The sequence below is a fragment of the Talpa europaea genome, assembly GCF_964194135.1.
Source record: "Talpa europaea genome assembly, chromosome: 14".
NCBI classification, from domain to species: domain Eukaryota; kingdom Metazoa; phylum Chordata; class Mammalia; order Eulipotyphla; family Talpidae; genus Talpa; species Talpa europaea.
In genome coordinates this window covers 25292567-25310529 of record NC_140082.1, presented here as the reverse complement: position 1 = coordinate 25310529, position 17963 = coordinate 25292567, and the positions used below count along the sequence as shown (strand labels likewise).

The following is a 17963-nucleotide window of genomic DNA, read 5'->3' as shown; positions in this document are numbered from 1 at the left end:
TCCCCTTATTAATATAGCATACAGCCTATAACATGTAGGGTAGAGGTCAAATATTTGTTCTTTAGTCAAATAGCTCTATGTATAATATAATATAATATAATATAATATAATATAATATAATATAATATAATATAATATAATGTAATGTAATATAATATAATGCAGTGTAATATAATGTAATGAATATAATATATAGCTGAAGAAGCTTATTATCCTGGCTAAAGTATATATTTTTTTAACTTGTATTAAATTTTGCCCAGTTATCCAAATTAAAAATATCTCCATCTAAATGTTTGTGTTAAAAGTATCATAGTCAAGAACTTATCTCCAAGCCACCTGGTAAGAGCTTCTAAAATATTAGCTGTACATTGTACAAGTCTCAATAGAAAAAACATTGGGATTGTTGATTTGTCCAGATAAACCTAAGATGAAAGCATGAAAACTGACCTGCCGTATGTAGAGTGATATTTTGCCATTGAGCTACAATGGTAAGATGTTTGTTAACAAAATAGATAAGAGATTCTTTGACTTTTATTTAAACAAAAGATCATCCACCTCAAATTAATTTTTAATGTCTAATCAAGTCAGTTGTAATTCGGACCAAGCGAATATTTAGTGGATAAACTCTGCTTATGATATTTACTCAAGAATTGGCTTCCAGGAAATAATCTACTTGATGGGAAGAAGCTTCATAGTCCAATGAACATGAAACTAACCAAGGAATCCTTTTTTTTGAATCTAAAACATAAAAACTAAGACTTGAAAGCTATCCTAAGTTATCAGTGAAATGTTCTGTTTGGTTTTAACTAAGTATTCTTTTAGGACTTTTATTTTACTGTATAGTACCAAATCAAGATAATTATAAAAATAGAATTTGCTTCTAAAAATTTTCTCCTGTCTCTTTGTAATAACTACTCTGGGGCCTCACCCCTACTCTTGACACCAGTGACACACACACACACACACATTTATTTATATATCACTGTTGTGTATATATATACTTATCTATTTATACTTCCCAAACAATTATATAAGTGAAATTGTACATATGTACTTTTTTCTAACTTATTTCATTTGGTACAATTATTTTGATATCTATGTTATAGAATATACCAATAATTCATTTCTATATTGCTAAATAAGCATTATATGGATGTAGTACAGTTTATCCATTCATTTATTGATCAGTACTTGGATTGCTTATAGTCTGAGCTATTATAAAGAAATATGCTGTGAATATTTGTATATAAATATTTATATTAATATCTGCTTTTATTTCTAATGGGTAAATTGCCATCAGTGAAGTGGCTGGATCACAAGCATGTTTAACTTTGGGAGATCTTAAACTATTTTCGAAGGATACCATTTTTTATTCCCATCAATACAATATGACAGTTCCAATATCTCCACATCCTATCTAGTGCTTATCATCGTCTTAATTTTAATCATTCTAAATATACAGTAATATACAGTAGTAATGGTTTTAGATTTTCGAAGTGCAGGCAATAAGATACCAGAACAGGTAGTTTCCTGCTTCTATCTCCCTTCAACAAAAATAATGTAAATATCATCCACATACCACAGAGCCTATCTGGTAGCTTTGGAATCTGGCCACAGGCCAGGAATTGACTTAAATAATATAAGAGACTTCAACAATTTTGAAATTTTTTTCAATAATTGATTAACTTACTGGTTTCCTACATCTTTTTTTTAAGATTTACTTTATTTATCCATACAAGAGCTGGAGTATAGGCCAGAGCTGCAGGGGTGGGATGAGAGAAGTCAGCAGAGACAGAGTGGGGAGAGCAGGCAGATTGACTGAAATACTGAGGGGAGCAGCAGGTGAGAGAGGAGAGGTCTGCTGCACCATGTGGGCCACTTCCCTGGCAGGGATTGAACTTGTGCTGCAGTAGTTGCTAGTAGTTTCTTAGTGCTGAGACTGAACCCCTTGTGCCACCAGGGAGGCCCCTGGTTTCCTACACCTTGATCTATTATTATTTATATAAAATCAAATGTTTTCATCTAAAAAATACTCATGTTCATGATGAAAATTAGATGGGCATCACTTTGGATTTACTTTGAAGTACTGAAGTTCTAGTTAGACTGTGAATATGCCAAGATATAGCCTTCCTCTTGTGAAAAAGCTGCTGTGTTCATATAACTGTGTTCACTTTGGGAATGTGAAGAATTGTTATATTTTTTATTTTTAGTTAAGATTTCCTATGATACATGTACCTTAATTCTCCCCAGGCAGTTGACTTTAAGATTTATGAGGTAGTTTCACAAGATTCACAAAGATATGGGTTCCTGGAATAAATCTGGTTGTGGTATATGATCCTTTTAATGAATTGTTGAATTTGGTTGAATTAGGATTTTATTGAGGGTATTTTCATCTATGTTCATCAGTGATATTGGTCTGTAATTTTTGTTTTTATTATGTCTTTATCTGGTTTTTATATCGGATACATCTAGAAGTATTATCTCTTTCACAATTTTTTGAAAGAGTTTGAGAAGGATATGTATTAGTTCATCTTTAAAGGTTTGGTTGAACTCACCAGTGAAATCATCTGGTCCTGGACTTTGTTTTTGGTAAAACTTTTGATTACTGTTTCAGTTTCCTTGCTTGTAATTGTAATTGTTCAGGTTTATATTTCTTCCTGATTCAATTTCATATGGTTATATATTTCTAAGAACTGATCCATCTCTTCTAGGTAACTCAACATCCTAGCATACAAATATTCACAGTAATCTCTTATGATACACAGAATTTCTAAGATGTCTCTTGTAATTTTTTATTTCTGATTCTATTTATTTGACTTTTCTCCCTTTTTTTCCTTTGTAAACCTGGCTAGAGGTTTACCTGTTTTGGCAGAAACTTATTTTTGGTGTCCTTAATCTTTTGGATTCTCTTTTTGACTTCTATTTCATTTATTTCTGCTCTAACTTTTATTATTTCCTTCCTTCTACTAGCTTTTGGTTTGGTTTGTTCATCTTTTTTCTAATTTCTTAAGGTGAAAGATAAGATTATTTATTTGAGTTCTTTCTTGTTTCTTGATGTGAATATACATGTATTACTATATATTTCCTTCTTAGTACCACTTTTCTGTGTTCCATAGATTTTGGGAGTTTCTGTCCTTATTTTAATTATTCTTAAGGTATTTTTTAATTTCTTCTTTAACTTTCCTTATCAACTACTCACAGATACTTTCCAAACCTGTACCCTGCCCTCTGGGTAGATATGGTGGAATGGAGTGAATTAAACATAGACCTAGTGTGGGAGTTTCCATGTCTAATTTTGAGATTTTTGCCAACATCATCTGTCTAGTTGTGGGATTTATTTGCCATTTTGGAATTTGTGCAAAGGTGCAGGACATGCCAGCAGCTGTCCAGCTACATCCTCTTCACAGAGAAGTGTTTAAATATCCTTCTATGAAATTGCCATGTTAAGAAAGGTACATTAGATTATCAGGGCTGAGTTATTTTGCTGAAAACTGTGCTTTCAAGTTGCACACTATAAATGAATTTTCTTTTTCAGATAGTATCTAGCTGCACAAACCAAAGCAACAGTTATTCCCTGGTGATGGATTTTTCATTTTTTAGAAATAAACTCTATGAACTCTTTTTAAAATGTTTTTCTCTGCTGATCCAAACTTGTTTTAATCACATGAAACATTTCAAATTTGCCATTTCTCTGCGAGTGGATTTTTATTTAATAGGGTAGTTTACTGAGCCAAACAGTTTTGCTTGTTTATGTTGATGACACATGATTTTGGCTTTTATCTTAAAGTAGAAAATCAATGTGTCTTAGCATTTACTAAGAAAAAGGTATGGGCCCCTTTTGTAATTCTTTGTCAGATGATTGCTTTGTCTTGATTTATGCTTTCACACTTTTTACTCATTCAGCAGAAAATATTGTATCACTATCTGGAACAGCAACACAATCTATACCAATTTATGATCTGAGTGCAGCTTCTTCCAGAATTGTTTACAGAACATATCAACTCACTGTACATTAGAGACACAGAGCTTTCTTCATGAACATGCAGGTTGATGATTTTGATTTATATCAAATTTATATGTAAATTTTAATATTAAAATTTTAGTAAAATATTCCTTTTGTAATATAAGAGAACTTGTATATAAAGGAACTTTTTAGTTAAACTTAAGAAATTGTTAGGCCTGCATGTACTTGCATAAAAGATGTTCTTTAGATTCTATTATATAATGTCTTCCCTAAAGGGAGAAAAGCAAAAAAATGTGAATGAATGAAATTCTGAAATGTCTAAGGTAAAGATGTTTATTGATTCCTGAGCTAGTCTCCAGGAAGCTTAGGTATCAAGAATGAAGGAGAACAGTCCTAAAAAATGATTAATATAGAAAATAGTCTCCAAAATCTGAGCTACAACCTTTTGGGAGATTTCTGAGATATATATGAAACCTCTGGATATCTGACAAAGGATTTTTTTCCTCCTGATATCTGTCTAAGTTGTTGTGTATGGAAATTTCACTTGCATTTTGAATCTGGAATTTCTAGGACATTTGAAAGTTTTATAGAGACTACTTAGGCTATTTAAAATGGATATTCTTTATCAAGTGTAGTTTATTTCTGTACTGTTGTGTCTCTAAATCTGGTGCCCTAACCACATAGGTATATGTGCAAATACCTATGTTAATTTATTTTGTCATTAGCATGGTCACTATGATTATCATTAGTATATATTATTAGTATAATTATCCTTTTTAACTGCATTGTTCCTATTTTGCTTCTGTCATTACAGTGTAGATCTTTGCCCACATTATCCTTGTATATATCTTCATGTAAATAATCAAACAGTCAAAATTAATCAAAATCCACTAACAAGTGTAAACGTAGATAGAAAGTACTTGTTTTGACCTACTAGACTATATTGGTCCTTTTCTGTTGCTATCCCTGGCTTTCTGATATTTGATTGGATTACATTTAAAATTTATCAGTTTCGGCCTCCCCTGTGGCGCAGCGGTTGAGCGCTGGGTTGCGAAGCTGCCCGCAGCCTCTGTGGCGCCGGTTCGATCCCCGGCTGCTCTCGGCCACCGGAGGAGGGTCCCACATGGCGCGCAGACCTCTCCTGCCGCCCGCTGCTCCCCTCAGCAGTGTACTTCGGTCCTTCTGCCTGCTCTGCTCCCCGCTCTGGCTCTGGTGAATTCTCTCACCCTCCCGCACTTCTGACTGTACCCAGTGCATGTATAAACAAAAACAAACAAACAAACCAGCAAACAAATAAATAAAGCATGCCTCTATTAAAAAAAAAAAAAAAATAAAATTTATCAGTTTCTTTCTTGACTTCTGTGCTATCTCTGCTTCCATAGATAATGATAGCTTCCTCTGTAATTCTTGACATTATCCCTACTCAGATAAATGCTAATGGCAAAGTTAGGTTTTTTAGGTGTCATTCTAATAAGTAAACATTATCCATATTGAAACAATAACATGTAATGTTATATCACAATTTTTAATGTTCTACAATTATAATTTATACAATTATAACTTTATGTTAATTTGTAACTGCTATTTAGTATAAAATATGAATTTATTTTATTTGAAATATTAAATAGCTCAGAATAAAATTGTATTTTTGATACATAAATTTAAATTTACTGTATTAGAGCAGGAATTCAAGCTATTGAACAAAATGCTATATGAAATTTGAAGCAGAACTGCTTAAGTTCAAATCCTGGCACTATCATCTATTAAATATGTAGCCTTAGTAACTTGTGATACTTGTGACCTATACCTGTGATAACATCTCTGTGCTGCAATTTCTTTGCCAGAAATTTGACATTATAATAACACCTACTTCGTATAATTTTTGTGACAATTGCATGTATTAACAGGTACTTAGAAAACCAGGCAGGGGGCCACCCCTTAACCACCTGTGGCCTAGGAGTTAAGTCTCAGTGCTATCACCACCAAGGCCTGAGTTCAATCCAGGTCAGGGAGGTGACCTCTCCTGTTTCGCCTACTGCTCCCCTGAGCAGTGTATTTCAGTAAATCCACCTGTTCTGCTCCCCACTCTGTCTCTGGTGAATCCTCTCACCATACCTCTGGCTTACCCCCCATACCTCTGGCTTACCCTCCAGTTCTGTGCAAAAAAATAAATGAATAAATAAAAAGAAAAAAGTCAGGCATAGAGTAATTATTCAAATGTTAATTCAAATAATTCAAATATTCAATAATGAGAAGAATAATAAATATTGCTAAGTTGAATTATAAATATTGAAAGTTGCCACTGAACTAGAATAAAAATTTTATGATTCCTATCCTCTTTGCAAATGATTGAGGAGATAAATTCCATTTCCTCTATCTTAATATCTAATTATAAATAAAGGCATTTTTCCCCTCATAGTAGCCAGAGCAAACTGTTCTCTCTTTCTCTTGCCATTAATGTGCTACATGATTATATAAGGTCAATGAAATAATAATACTGAATAATAGTTATGGGGTTCATTGAGACAATGTAAAACTTACAGATAATAAAGGAGTATTATGAAGAATATGATGCCAATAAGTTGCATTCATTAGAAGAAATAAAGACAAATATATCAAAACTGACTTAAAAAAGAAATGGAAACTCTAAGAGGCCTGCTTCAATTAGAGAAATTTAATTCACATTTAAAACTTCACCCGAGGAAAACTCCATGTACATATATAAGTACTAATTTATTATAGTAAACAAAATCTTTATTAAAAAAAGGAGAAAATATTTCCCAACCTCGGCCAGTATTATCCTCATCTTGAAACTAAACAGAAATTCGTGAGAGACCAGTATGAACTTAGACGTGACTTTCTTAACACAATTTTAACAACTTGTGTTCAGCAATATTTAAAAAGTTATATTCTATAGCAAGACCAAATGGGGTTTATCTCAACAATACAAGTTTGTGTTAACATCTGAAAATGGAAAAATAAGACAACACCAGAGTTGTGTGGTGGGGATCCACAGGGATCCCCTTCTTAAGGGCAGCTCCTCAGTCTTAATGTCTCCTGTGGTCTGTGTCCACTCTAGGCTGTTTTTAAGCACTTAAATGCAGAAGCAGACATGAATTTTGGCTATTAGGGTGTCACGGACTGGAGGTGTTCCCTTTTCTTTTTGGCACAGAACATTTTCCTGAGGTGTTTATTTCTGTTATTGATACTTACATTAGATACTGACTATAAGCCTAATTAGTCATAAAAGCCTCAAGTGAGAATTTGGGACTTTGCCTTCTGTTTTTTCTTCTACTCTGTATTTCTATCAAATTTTGTTCATGTAGGCATAAAACAAATAACCCCGGTTAACATTTATTTAACACTTTCTGTGTGCCAGATCTGTGTTTCATACACAATCAACAAGAGGAGGGTTCTATTTTTCATGGAGCAAAAGGAGATAAAGGGGGTCTGTTTTATTTTTGTCTCTTTCCTGTGAGGTTAAAATAAAAATTTTTAGCATTAGTAGAACCAAGTTATAAAGATTTGCAGTGCCAGTGTTCAAATTCTTAATTACTTGTTTAAATTGCCTTTAAGACGAAAGTCCTCTTGACTCAAGTCATGGCAAAATGACACAAGTTTGAGCCATTTTGAAGAATGAAGTTGGGTGTTTATCTAGACTGTAGTGAGCTGAAATGTTCCATTATGGGTATAAGTTTTCTATAAATTATTGGTATAATTGTGAGCACTTAGATTATAATTACCTAAAAAACAGAGGCCATTTCCCAGTCTTCACAGTATCAGTTAAACTCCAAAGAACATATGCAGATGTGCAGATGAATTACAATGCATACCATGATGACAGTGGCCAAACTGGTGAAGATGTGGCTCCCAACCTTTTACCCCTTGCTTTTTCAGTGTTTCAATGTTAAAGCAAAGTAGTTCACGTGGTCAGCTTGTCTCCCAATACTTTTATTGATAACATTTTATAACACCTGTCATTTTTGAGATTCTTCTCATTTTTCCTCACAAACCCCAGTGCTTGGGGTGAAGCAAAATCATTTTGTTTTAGTAGAACTGTTCAATTAAAAACAGCTTTCCAAGAAGCTTGAAAAAAATTATTTGGAACAAATATTCTTCCTACTGATTTCCAACATGGTGACATTTTGTATTTCTAGATTGTGTTAAGATGAAAAATTGATTTTACATTTAATAGGGAACATAGTATACTATGATGAAAGTTTGTAATGAAAAATGAGACTAACTCTAAAGCCAATTTGAAGTACCACATTAAAATGAATTGGCTTATTCTACCATGTTTACAAAGAATTTATATTATTTCTTGCAAATTGTTTCTTGTTTGGGGAAAATACCTTCATAAGAGGTTTTCCTGTTAGATTATTAGTTATCGTGTGTAATTGGAGATCCTTTTAATATGGAATTTTCTTGTTTTTTTTTTTTTAAGATTTATTTTATTTGTGTATACAAAGGCTGGGGTGTGGGTCAGAGGTGTGGTGTGGGGATGAGAGGATTCACCAGAGACAGAGGTGGGAGCAGAACAAGCAGATCTACTGAAATACACTGCTGAGGGGTGCAGCAGGCAAGACAGGAGAGGTCTGCTGTGCCATGTGGGTCAGCTCCCTGTCGGGGGATGGAGCTTGTGCTGCAGTGGCTGCTTATAGTTTCATAGTGCTGAGACTTAACCCCTTGCACCACTAGAGAGGCCCTGGAATTTTCTAGTTTTGCTTTTGATAGATATGCATGTTAGTTGTGTGTTATGCTCAATTTGGTATTTGGTACTAAATATTTTACATTTTAATATCCATGTAAAACAAATGTAATTTATCCACTTTTATTTTCAAAAGTATGGGGAAACGATAAAATAGAAGTAGCATCAAATCAGGAGTTCGAATACCAGGATTCTAAAATTTAAATGGCCCATTAGTGAACTTGATGCCCTTACATATGTTACTTCTGATGACTAAATTCCTCATCAGAAAAATGAAATTATCTATAAATTGTTTCTGATTCTAAAATTCTATGAATTTCACTTTTAGATTTGTAATTGATCTCTGCAATTTTTCTTGTATTCTATGTGTTATAAAATTCCTTCCTATTCAATACCAAACACGTTTTATGAAGCCAACATTACACTAATACCAAAACCGAACAAGGACAACACAAAAAAGGAAAACTACAGGCCAATCTCCCTAATGAATGCTGATGCAAAAATCCTCAATAAAATTTTAGCTATCAGAATCCAACAATGTATCCATAAGATAATTCACCACGACCAAGTTGGATTCATTCCAGGGGCACAAGGATGGTTTAACATCCGAAAATCAATCAACGTTATCCAACACATCAACAAAAAGAAATATAAAAACCATATGATAATATCAATAGATGCTGAGAAAGCTTTTGACAAAGTGCAACACCCATTCATGATAAAAGCCCTTGAAATTCTGGGGATACAAGGAACATACCTCAACATCATAAAGGCCATCTATGACAAGCCAACAGCCAGTATCATTCTCAATGGTGAAAAGCTGAAAGCAATTCCATTAAGATCTGGAACAAGACAAGGATGTCCACTCTCACCATTGCTTTTCAATATAATACTGGAAGTCCTAGCCAGGGCAATAAGACAAGAGAAAGACATCCAAGGAATCCAAATAGGAAAAGAAGAAGTCAAACTATCACTATTTGCAGACGATATGATATTATACATAGAGAACCCCAAAAACTCCACAGAAAAGCTAATTCAACTCATCAATCAGTTCAGTAAAGTGGCAGGATACAAAATCAACACGCAAAAGTCAGTAGCCTTCCTATACACAAACAATAAATCTGAAGAAGAAGAAATCAAAAAGACCATCCCTTTTGTTATTGAAACAAAAAAAATCAAATATTTGGGAATAAATCTAACAAAAGAGGTAAAGGACCTATACAAAGAAAACTATAAAACACTGTTAAAAGAAATAGAAGAAGACACAAAGAAATGGAGAGACATCCCCTGCTCATGGATTGGAAGAATAAACATTATTAAAATGGCCATCCTTCCAAAAGCAATATACAGATTCAATGCTATTCCAATCAAAATTTCAATGTCCTTCTTCAAAGAAATAGAACAATTATTGATGAAATTCATATGGAATCACCAAAAACCCCGAATAGCCAAAGCTCTCCTGAAAAAAAAAGAAGGGAATGGAGGCATCAGACTCCCAGACTTCAAACTATACTACAAAGCCATAATCATCAAAACTGCATGGTATTGGAACAAGAACAGACATACAGACCAATGGAATCGAATAGAAAATCCAGAAATAAACCCACAGATTTATGGTCAACTAATCTTTGACAAAGGAGCAAAGACTATGCATTGGAGCAAAGAAAGTTTGTTCAATAAATGGTGCTGGGAAAACTGGGTCGCTACATGCAAAAGAATGAAGCTTGACCACCACCTCACACCATACACAAAAATCAACTCAAAGTGGATTAAAGAACTAGACATAAGACCTGAAACCATAAAATACATAAAAGGAAATATAGGTGAAACACTACGGGATTTGCACATCAAAGACATCTTTACAGACACATCACCCAAAGCAGTGATAGTGAAGGCAAAGATAAACAGCTGGGACTACATCAAATTAAAGAGCTTTTGCACAGCAAAAGAGACAATAACAAAAACAAAGAGAAACCCCACCAACTGGGAGAACATTTTTGCACCCAACACTAATGATAAAGGACTGATCACAAAAATCTGCAAAGAGCTGATGAGACTCAACAACAACAAAGAAAATAATCCTGTCAAAAAATGGGCAGAAGAGCTTAAAAGAAACTTCTCTGAAGAGGAAATGCAAATGGCCAACAGGCATATGAAAAAATGTTCAACATCACTTGTCATCAGGGAAATGCAAATCAAAACTACCATGAGATACCATCTTACACCAGTGAGAATGGCACATATTAAAAAAACTAGCAACAACAAATGTTGGCGAGGGTGTGGAGAAAAAGGAACTCTTCTGCACTGTTGGTGGGAGTGCAAACTGGTCCAACCACTGTGGAAAGCTGTGTGGAGATTTCTGGACCTACTAAACATAGAGCTTCCATATGATCCAGCAATTCCACTCCTAGGTATTTACCCAAAGGACACAGAAACATCAATTCCAAAGAACACCTGCACCCCTATGTTTATAGCAGCACTGTTTGCAATAGCTAAGCTTTGGAAACAACCCAAATGCCCAAAAATAGATGACTGGATCAAGAAGATGTGGTACATATATACCATGGAATATTACTCAGCATTCAAAAAAGATAAACACATGCAATTTGCAGCAACATGGATGGCGCTGGAAGGGATCATGCTCAGCAAAATAAGCCAAAAAGAAAAAGAAAAATACTGGATGGTCTCACTCATAGCAGGAATCTAGAAAACTTAAATAAGGGACCAGGAAAATGAATAACTATAAGAAAGTGAAAATCAAAATCAACAAAAAACTATGAACCAGAGACACTTTTAGGGGGTAGGGGGTGGGAGGGGAGGGATTGGGGTCAGAATGGGGGGGTTGCAATTGTATGGGGAATATAACAATAAAATTTATTAAAAAAAAAAAAAAAGAAGTGGGCAGAAGAACTTAAAAGACATTTCTCCAAAGAGGAAATGCAAATGGCCAGCAGGCATATGAAAAAATGTACAACATCCCTTATAATCAGGAAAATGCAAATCAAAACCACACTGAGATTCCACCTTACACCAGTAAGAACGACACATATCAAAAAAACAAGCAACAACAAATTTTGCCGAGGATGCGGTGAAAAAGGAACTCTCCTACACTGCTGGTGGGAGTGCAAACTGCTCCAACCACTATGGAAAGCTGACTGGAGGTTCCTCGGTCTACTAAAAATGGAGCTACCATACAACTCCAGCGATTCCACTACTAGGGATCTACCCAAAAGACATAAAACCATTGATTCAAAAGAATACCTGTACCCTTATGTTTATTGCAGCACTATTTACAATAGGTAAAACCTGGAAACAACTCAAATGCCCAAAAATAGATGACTGGATCAAGAAGATGTGGCATATATACACAACGGAATATTATTCAGCAATCAAAAAAGATAAACTCATGCCATTCGCAGCAACATGGATGGAAATAGAAGGAATTATGCTCAGTGAAATAAACCAGGAGGAAAAAGAAAAATATTGGATAGTTTCACTTATAGCAGGAATATAGGGGAACCAAATAAGACATCAGTGTAAAAAAAAATAACAACAATACAAAACACAACAAAGCAAAACCAGAAAATTATAAATCAGAGACATCCTGCAGGGGAGGAGGAGGGAGAGGGATGAGAGGGAGGGAGGGAGGAGCACAGGGGACTGTGATGGTGCACGGGTGCATTGGTGAAGGAAATTCTATGGGGACTACACCTGAGGGGGTGGGGGGAAACAAATATTAATTAAAAAATGAACAATGATGTAAAAAAATTAAAAAAATTAATAAAAAAATAAAATAAAATTCCTTCCTATTAATAAACTAAACTTTAGTTTTATCACATCTTAAAAAAAGTTTTTTTTTTACATTTATTATACACAACATGAATTTTGACTATGGTTAAACCCTCCAAATACATTTAAGATCAGATTATGTTTTTAATTTCCTTTCAGAAATTTGAATTTTTAGTCATAGTTATCAACAACTCTACTCTTATACATTTTAGAGATAGCCATTATTTCCTCTCTTTATTTTCATATTAGTAAAAACTATTGATTTTCTGAAAAGAAATTAAATGCTTGAAAGTTATGGAACATAAGTAGCAAAAATTAACTTTTGAGTATAATCTTCCTCTTTAAATTTTAACTTAGTTCAAGGAAATCTTTTCTCTAAATAAAAAAAAAGCTTTTTTTTTTTGTCTATTGATGAATTCATCTATTCCCTAATATTACATCCTACTGTATCCTAGGCACTATACCCCTTGGTGGGGATAAAAACACAAATATTTGATCATTATCCTCATGGAGCATCCTAGTCTAGAAGGGAGGAAATGAGTAAGAGACATATAAGGAAATAATTATAATTAAAAGGAAGTGACATGTGACTCAGTATGGTGGTGTCAAAGAAGACACCTTTGTGTTGCAAGTATCAGTAAGAGATAGCCAGTATTGGAGGTAGGAGATTAGGAAGTCTATGCAAATATACAGACTAGAAACTACATACTGATATGAATAACCACCTAGCAGTTCTGAAATTCATGGTGCATAAAGCTTGGGGCAGACAGGAGAATATACAGAATCTAGATCACAAAGGTCTCATTTGTCATGTTCAAGAATGAGCGCACTGGCCCACAGGAAATGGGGGACACTGAAGGTTTTAACCTTAAGGGACTGGGTCAGATAGATAACTCCGTTGGCTGCAGGGAGGACATGTTTGAAAAACATTAAAACTTTATGAGTTTTTCTCTTGCTAATTATTTTGGATTCTCATCAACAATGCACACATACAGTGCATATGATTTTTATAAATTAAAAAAATTCTTGCTTTCAAGTCCTTCCCAAAATGTATTATAATTAAAAATTGACATATTGTGCTATAATTTTATATTCTTTTTTGAATACATGCTTGCTAAAGTAGGTAGCAGTTTGAAATAAATTATTTTGTGAGTTAATATATCCTACAAGGGATTTGAAAGTAAAAATTATGATTAAGTTGTATCTTACATTTGATCTTACATATGATGACAATAGTTTCCATATCATTTAAAAATTTTGGTTGATAATACAGTTTCCTAATTATATAGGACAGTGAGTCTAGGTAAGTCTCTAGAACCTAATTGGTATTTGATTTTTGGTTACATTAAAGTCTTTGATTATATTAGAACCGAAAGTCCCAATGTAGTTGCAAGGCCACCCCATCTTTATTTGGAATATGCAGCAGCCCACAAAAGGAACAAGTTAGAAATGCTGTATTATTTTGCAAAATTGCTAGGTCAGTGATCATTCTAAGTAGAACTGGCCTCTACAGATAATGCTGGTCATATAGTCTAAACTGGAAGTTTCAATCGCCCTTTAAGTGGTTTAGGAAAGTACTAATAGAATTTAGGAGTAAAATCTGGCTTCTCTAAATTCCAGAATAGCAATAGTACCTTGCATACAATAATATTTGTGTTTTAGCATCCTTCCATCATCTGGCAGGGCACCAGAAATGAAAGTGAATTTTGGACAACAGAGATATTAGGGTTTGCTCTTTGTGTGATTATTGCAAAGCTTTTTGACAAGACTAAGTTAAATACAGGGCAAAGGCAGAATTAAACCTCAAGAGCCATAACTTTTTCCCAAGATGTGATTTGTTAGCAAGTAGACTTTAAAAAGAATGGATGACTAGTTAAATGTTCAAAAGAGGCTAAGACTGGCTATCATATATATTAATTGACATTTTTAGTATTTCAACTTGAAGCTATTATTTATTTAGAGGGTTAGGAAGTAAGTTATTTTGGTGAAAGTTTTATTAAAATTATGCCTAAGAATAAGACCCAATTGTGTTCTGCCTTGGGTTATTTCTGCCTTCTCATGACATTGAATGCTGGTGGAAGCAGTGTAAAACACTTGTTTAATGTGAAGTAAATGCCAATAAATAGAAACCCTTACAAACCAAATCACTCACAAATGCTACTTACCTTGTGTGGCCCATGAATGAGAAAATTTTCGCAAATGGCCAATTCTTTTATTTGTGACTATATAAAGACAACAAAAGGAATTCTTTGAAACAGTTGAACCCCAACACTGGAATGGCTACATATGAGTATATATTCCTAACATTAGCTTGCAGATATTTATTTGTATAAAAATTATACTTTCCGTAATATTTGGGATGCTGATATTAATTTTTGTTCTTTTCTTATTATGATCTTAGAGAATCACAAATAGTATACACAACTCAATACCATTTATTCTAATTTATTTTAGTTTTTCTTTCACTGGCATCATCTGTGCCTTTTTTTTAATAATTTTTTTAAAAGATTATTTATTTATTTATTTATACAAGCACTGGGTACAATCAGAGGCATGGTAGGGTGAGAGAATTCACCAGAGCCAGAACGGGGAGCAGAGCAGGCAGAAGGACTGAAGTACACTGCTGAGGGGAGCAGCGGGCGGCAGGAGAGGTCTGCGCACCATGTGGGACCCTCGCCTGGCGACTGGAGATCGAACTGGCACTGCAGAGGCCACGGGCTGCTTCGCAACCTAGCACTCAACTGCTGCGCCACTGGGGAGGCCCATCATCTGTGCCTTTTGTACGCATGTCCTATGTTGTTTTGCAGTGGGATTAGACACATATTGATCCAGGAAATTTATTAGCAATTAAGTAATCTTTGCTTATGCCCTTGTCCCATTGTTAGCCCAAATACTTAGTCTTTTTTTCCATAAAACAAATATTGTCTTACAATATGTTCTGCCAGATTCTGATAGACTTTTTGTTTATTGAAAATAATTGTATGATTTTGTTTGTGCATTCCTTCTGTACTTTCTTCTCTATCACAATAATTCTTTCAGTCATGCTGTTGGTGAGAAGGCACATTTTCTATTTGAAGTGATCCATTGTAAATAGCAGGACCTTTCTTGTATGACACCCATAAATGTTCCTTAGGCAATGTTGGAGAGATGTACTTGCCATTAGTTAGATTCATATGCCTTCCCTGATTAATTTCCTTCCTGACAAATCAGGTAGAAAATTCTGATAATCCTCAAGAATGTCTAAAAAGTTGGGGGAAGAATTTATGAGGTTTGCGGTCCGTCATTTGGTATTTTAAAACATTCTCTCCTTCAACCAGGACATCAATAAATAATGCATGAACAGCTTTTAATGAAAGACAGAATTTGAAAAATGAAATAAAATTTCAACTCCCTCATATAGCATTTGTGAGGAAAAATGAAACAGAAACATATATTCACTCAATAGTGAAAAAAAGAATGTGTTTTGTAAGTCTGAGTTTGCATAAAGTTTTTTTATTACTAAACTATAGCAGGATTACTAGTAAGTATGCACCATATTTGCATAAGTATTAAAATAATTCATCATGATTAATTCCATTATAGTAAATCTCATTTCTAATCACAATCTGCCATACAGTGTAGCGGTCTGTCAATATTTTATATTTTACTGGCGTTTTGGTGGAATTGCACCTCCTGTAATAGCACAGATGCCATCTGAGTTCACTGTGATTAATGTGCTTCTGAAGGAGATCTAATAACGATTAGCCCATTTTATAAAGTATTACAGAATAAGGTCAGTGTGAGAAAAATTTTAAGGCTCTTAAAATTGTACATTTTAGCAAGTACCTTTGGCTGCAAATTGGGTTTCTTGAAGGATGAAGAAGTTTAACCTTGGAAACAGATGATCTATAGGGACACCAGTGGGAAAAGAGAATAATTTGCTTCCAAATACTTAAAAGATGAGAAGAAAATAGGCAAGTCTAGAACTAATGGTTGAAAGTTATAGGGAAGTGTATAATAATGCAATTTCAGAAAATGAAAGCTCACCAGAAAGAGAATGGATTTTGTGGAACCTCCTTGGATTGGAGTAGAGGTATAAGATCTACTTACAGACATTATTGCAAAATAATTTTTAATGGTTCAGAAGAGAGTTCTCTTTAGAGAAATTCTGAATCCTTTCCCAACCACAATTATATATAAATTAACTTCCTTCCCAGTATCAACAACATATTATTTTTTCTTAGATTTTGGTGGAGGCTTCAGTGGGAGATGGCTTCACCGGAGACATTGCAATTGATGATTTGTCATTTATGGGCTGTACCCTCTCTGATGGTAAGGAAGAACATTTCAGTATTTGAGTATTTATAAATCTGTGTGCTTGGCAAAGCTTCCAACAAAACCAATAATCCATTTCCAAAAATATTCCCAAATACCCACAGTTTTAACTGTTTCTAACTATATAGACCCTGGGAAAAATTGTTATAAATCTTTGCTAGTAATTAATCATAAATTCTTTCAGACATTAAGAGGTTTGAATCAGTTGAGTTATATTTCATCACATGCAAGATATTAGGAAATCAGTTCTAAAGTTAGACTATAATTCCATTATATTAGAGGGGTTGTAATAACCAAAGTAGTTGTTGCCTTATAGTTACATTGTTTTGGAGGTTATAATAGCCTTGCAGTTACCTTTGGGGATGTTTTATTCTCCAGAACTTAAATATTTCTAAGGTTGCTGACATCCATTTCCTCTCCATTTTATAGATCTTTTGATTATAAAACAAATGCATGTTTCCCAAATTTATATCTCCATCTTTAACTTTTCCCCTGAAATCCAGATTTAAATACTAATCATCTACTTAGCATCTCAGCTTAGATCTTGAGATATCATCTAGTAGTCATTTCAAAGATAATGAGGAAAATAACCCAAAACAAACACATTCCAGGATTTGAGTAGTTTTACTGGGGAAAATTCATCTGGGCAGTGTGAAGTGATGTAGTAGGTATTAAGCTCTTGCAGGGTGATTTTTGCCACCAAGGCTGGATATTCTTAAACTACATGAGAAGATGGGCATATCTTTCCTAGAGTGATATAAGATAGTTAATTTTAAGGATCAATTGTAATCATGCACATAGAGTGCACTATCATAAGCTGAAAACTAAACCCCAATTCTGCTCCATCAGTGTAGCATCACTGGCTAGAAGAGTCCCTGCCCCTTCCAGCATAATTAGAGGACTGGATTCCAGTTCTTTCTGTTGTAGCCACATGACAAAGCTATGATCATCCACCTTCTCATTCTGGTAGGATTAATTAACTTGACCACATTATGTAGTGGTTTACCATGGAACTCAGCAGAAAGTCAAATGCCTCTGAAAGGCCAGCAAGAAAGGAAATCAAATTGAATGTTTCCCATATCTCTCAATTATTAAAAGTAATTTCTTGGTCTCTAATTGCTCCTGCACTCCTGCCATTCTTCATGCATCTCTATTTTAGTAATTGACAGTTGATTTCTCGATGCATAG

At 34.2% G+C, this 17963-nt stretch overlaps 1 protein-coding gene across 1 annotated transcript in view; it reads left to right on the top strand.

Moving 5' to 3' along the window:
- MALRD1 (MAM and LDL receptor class A domain containing 1) overlaps positions 1-17963 on the top strand; it is a gene marked incomplete at its 3' end in the record, with an annotated part of 364653 nt that overhangs the window by 103936 nt on the left and 242754 nt on the right. The window contains exon 19 of the mRNA XM_084254012.1: positions 16685-16772. Coding sequence (XP_084110138.1) covers positions 16685-16772 — 88 coding nt within the window. The remainder of the gene's footprint in view (positions 1-16684; positions 16773-17963) is intronic.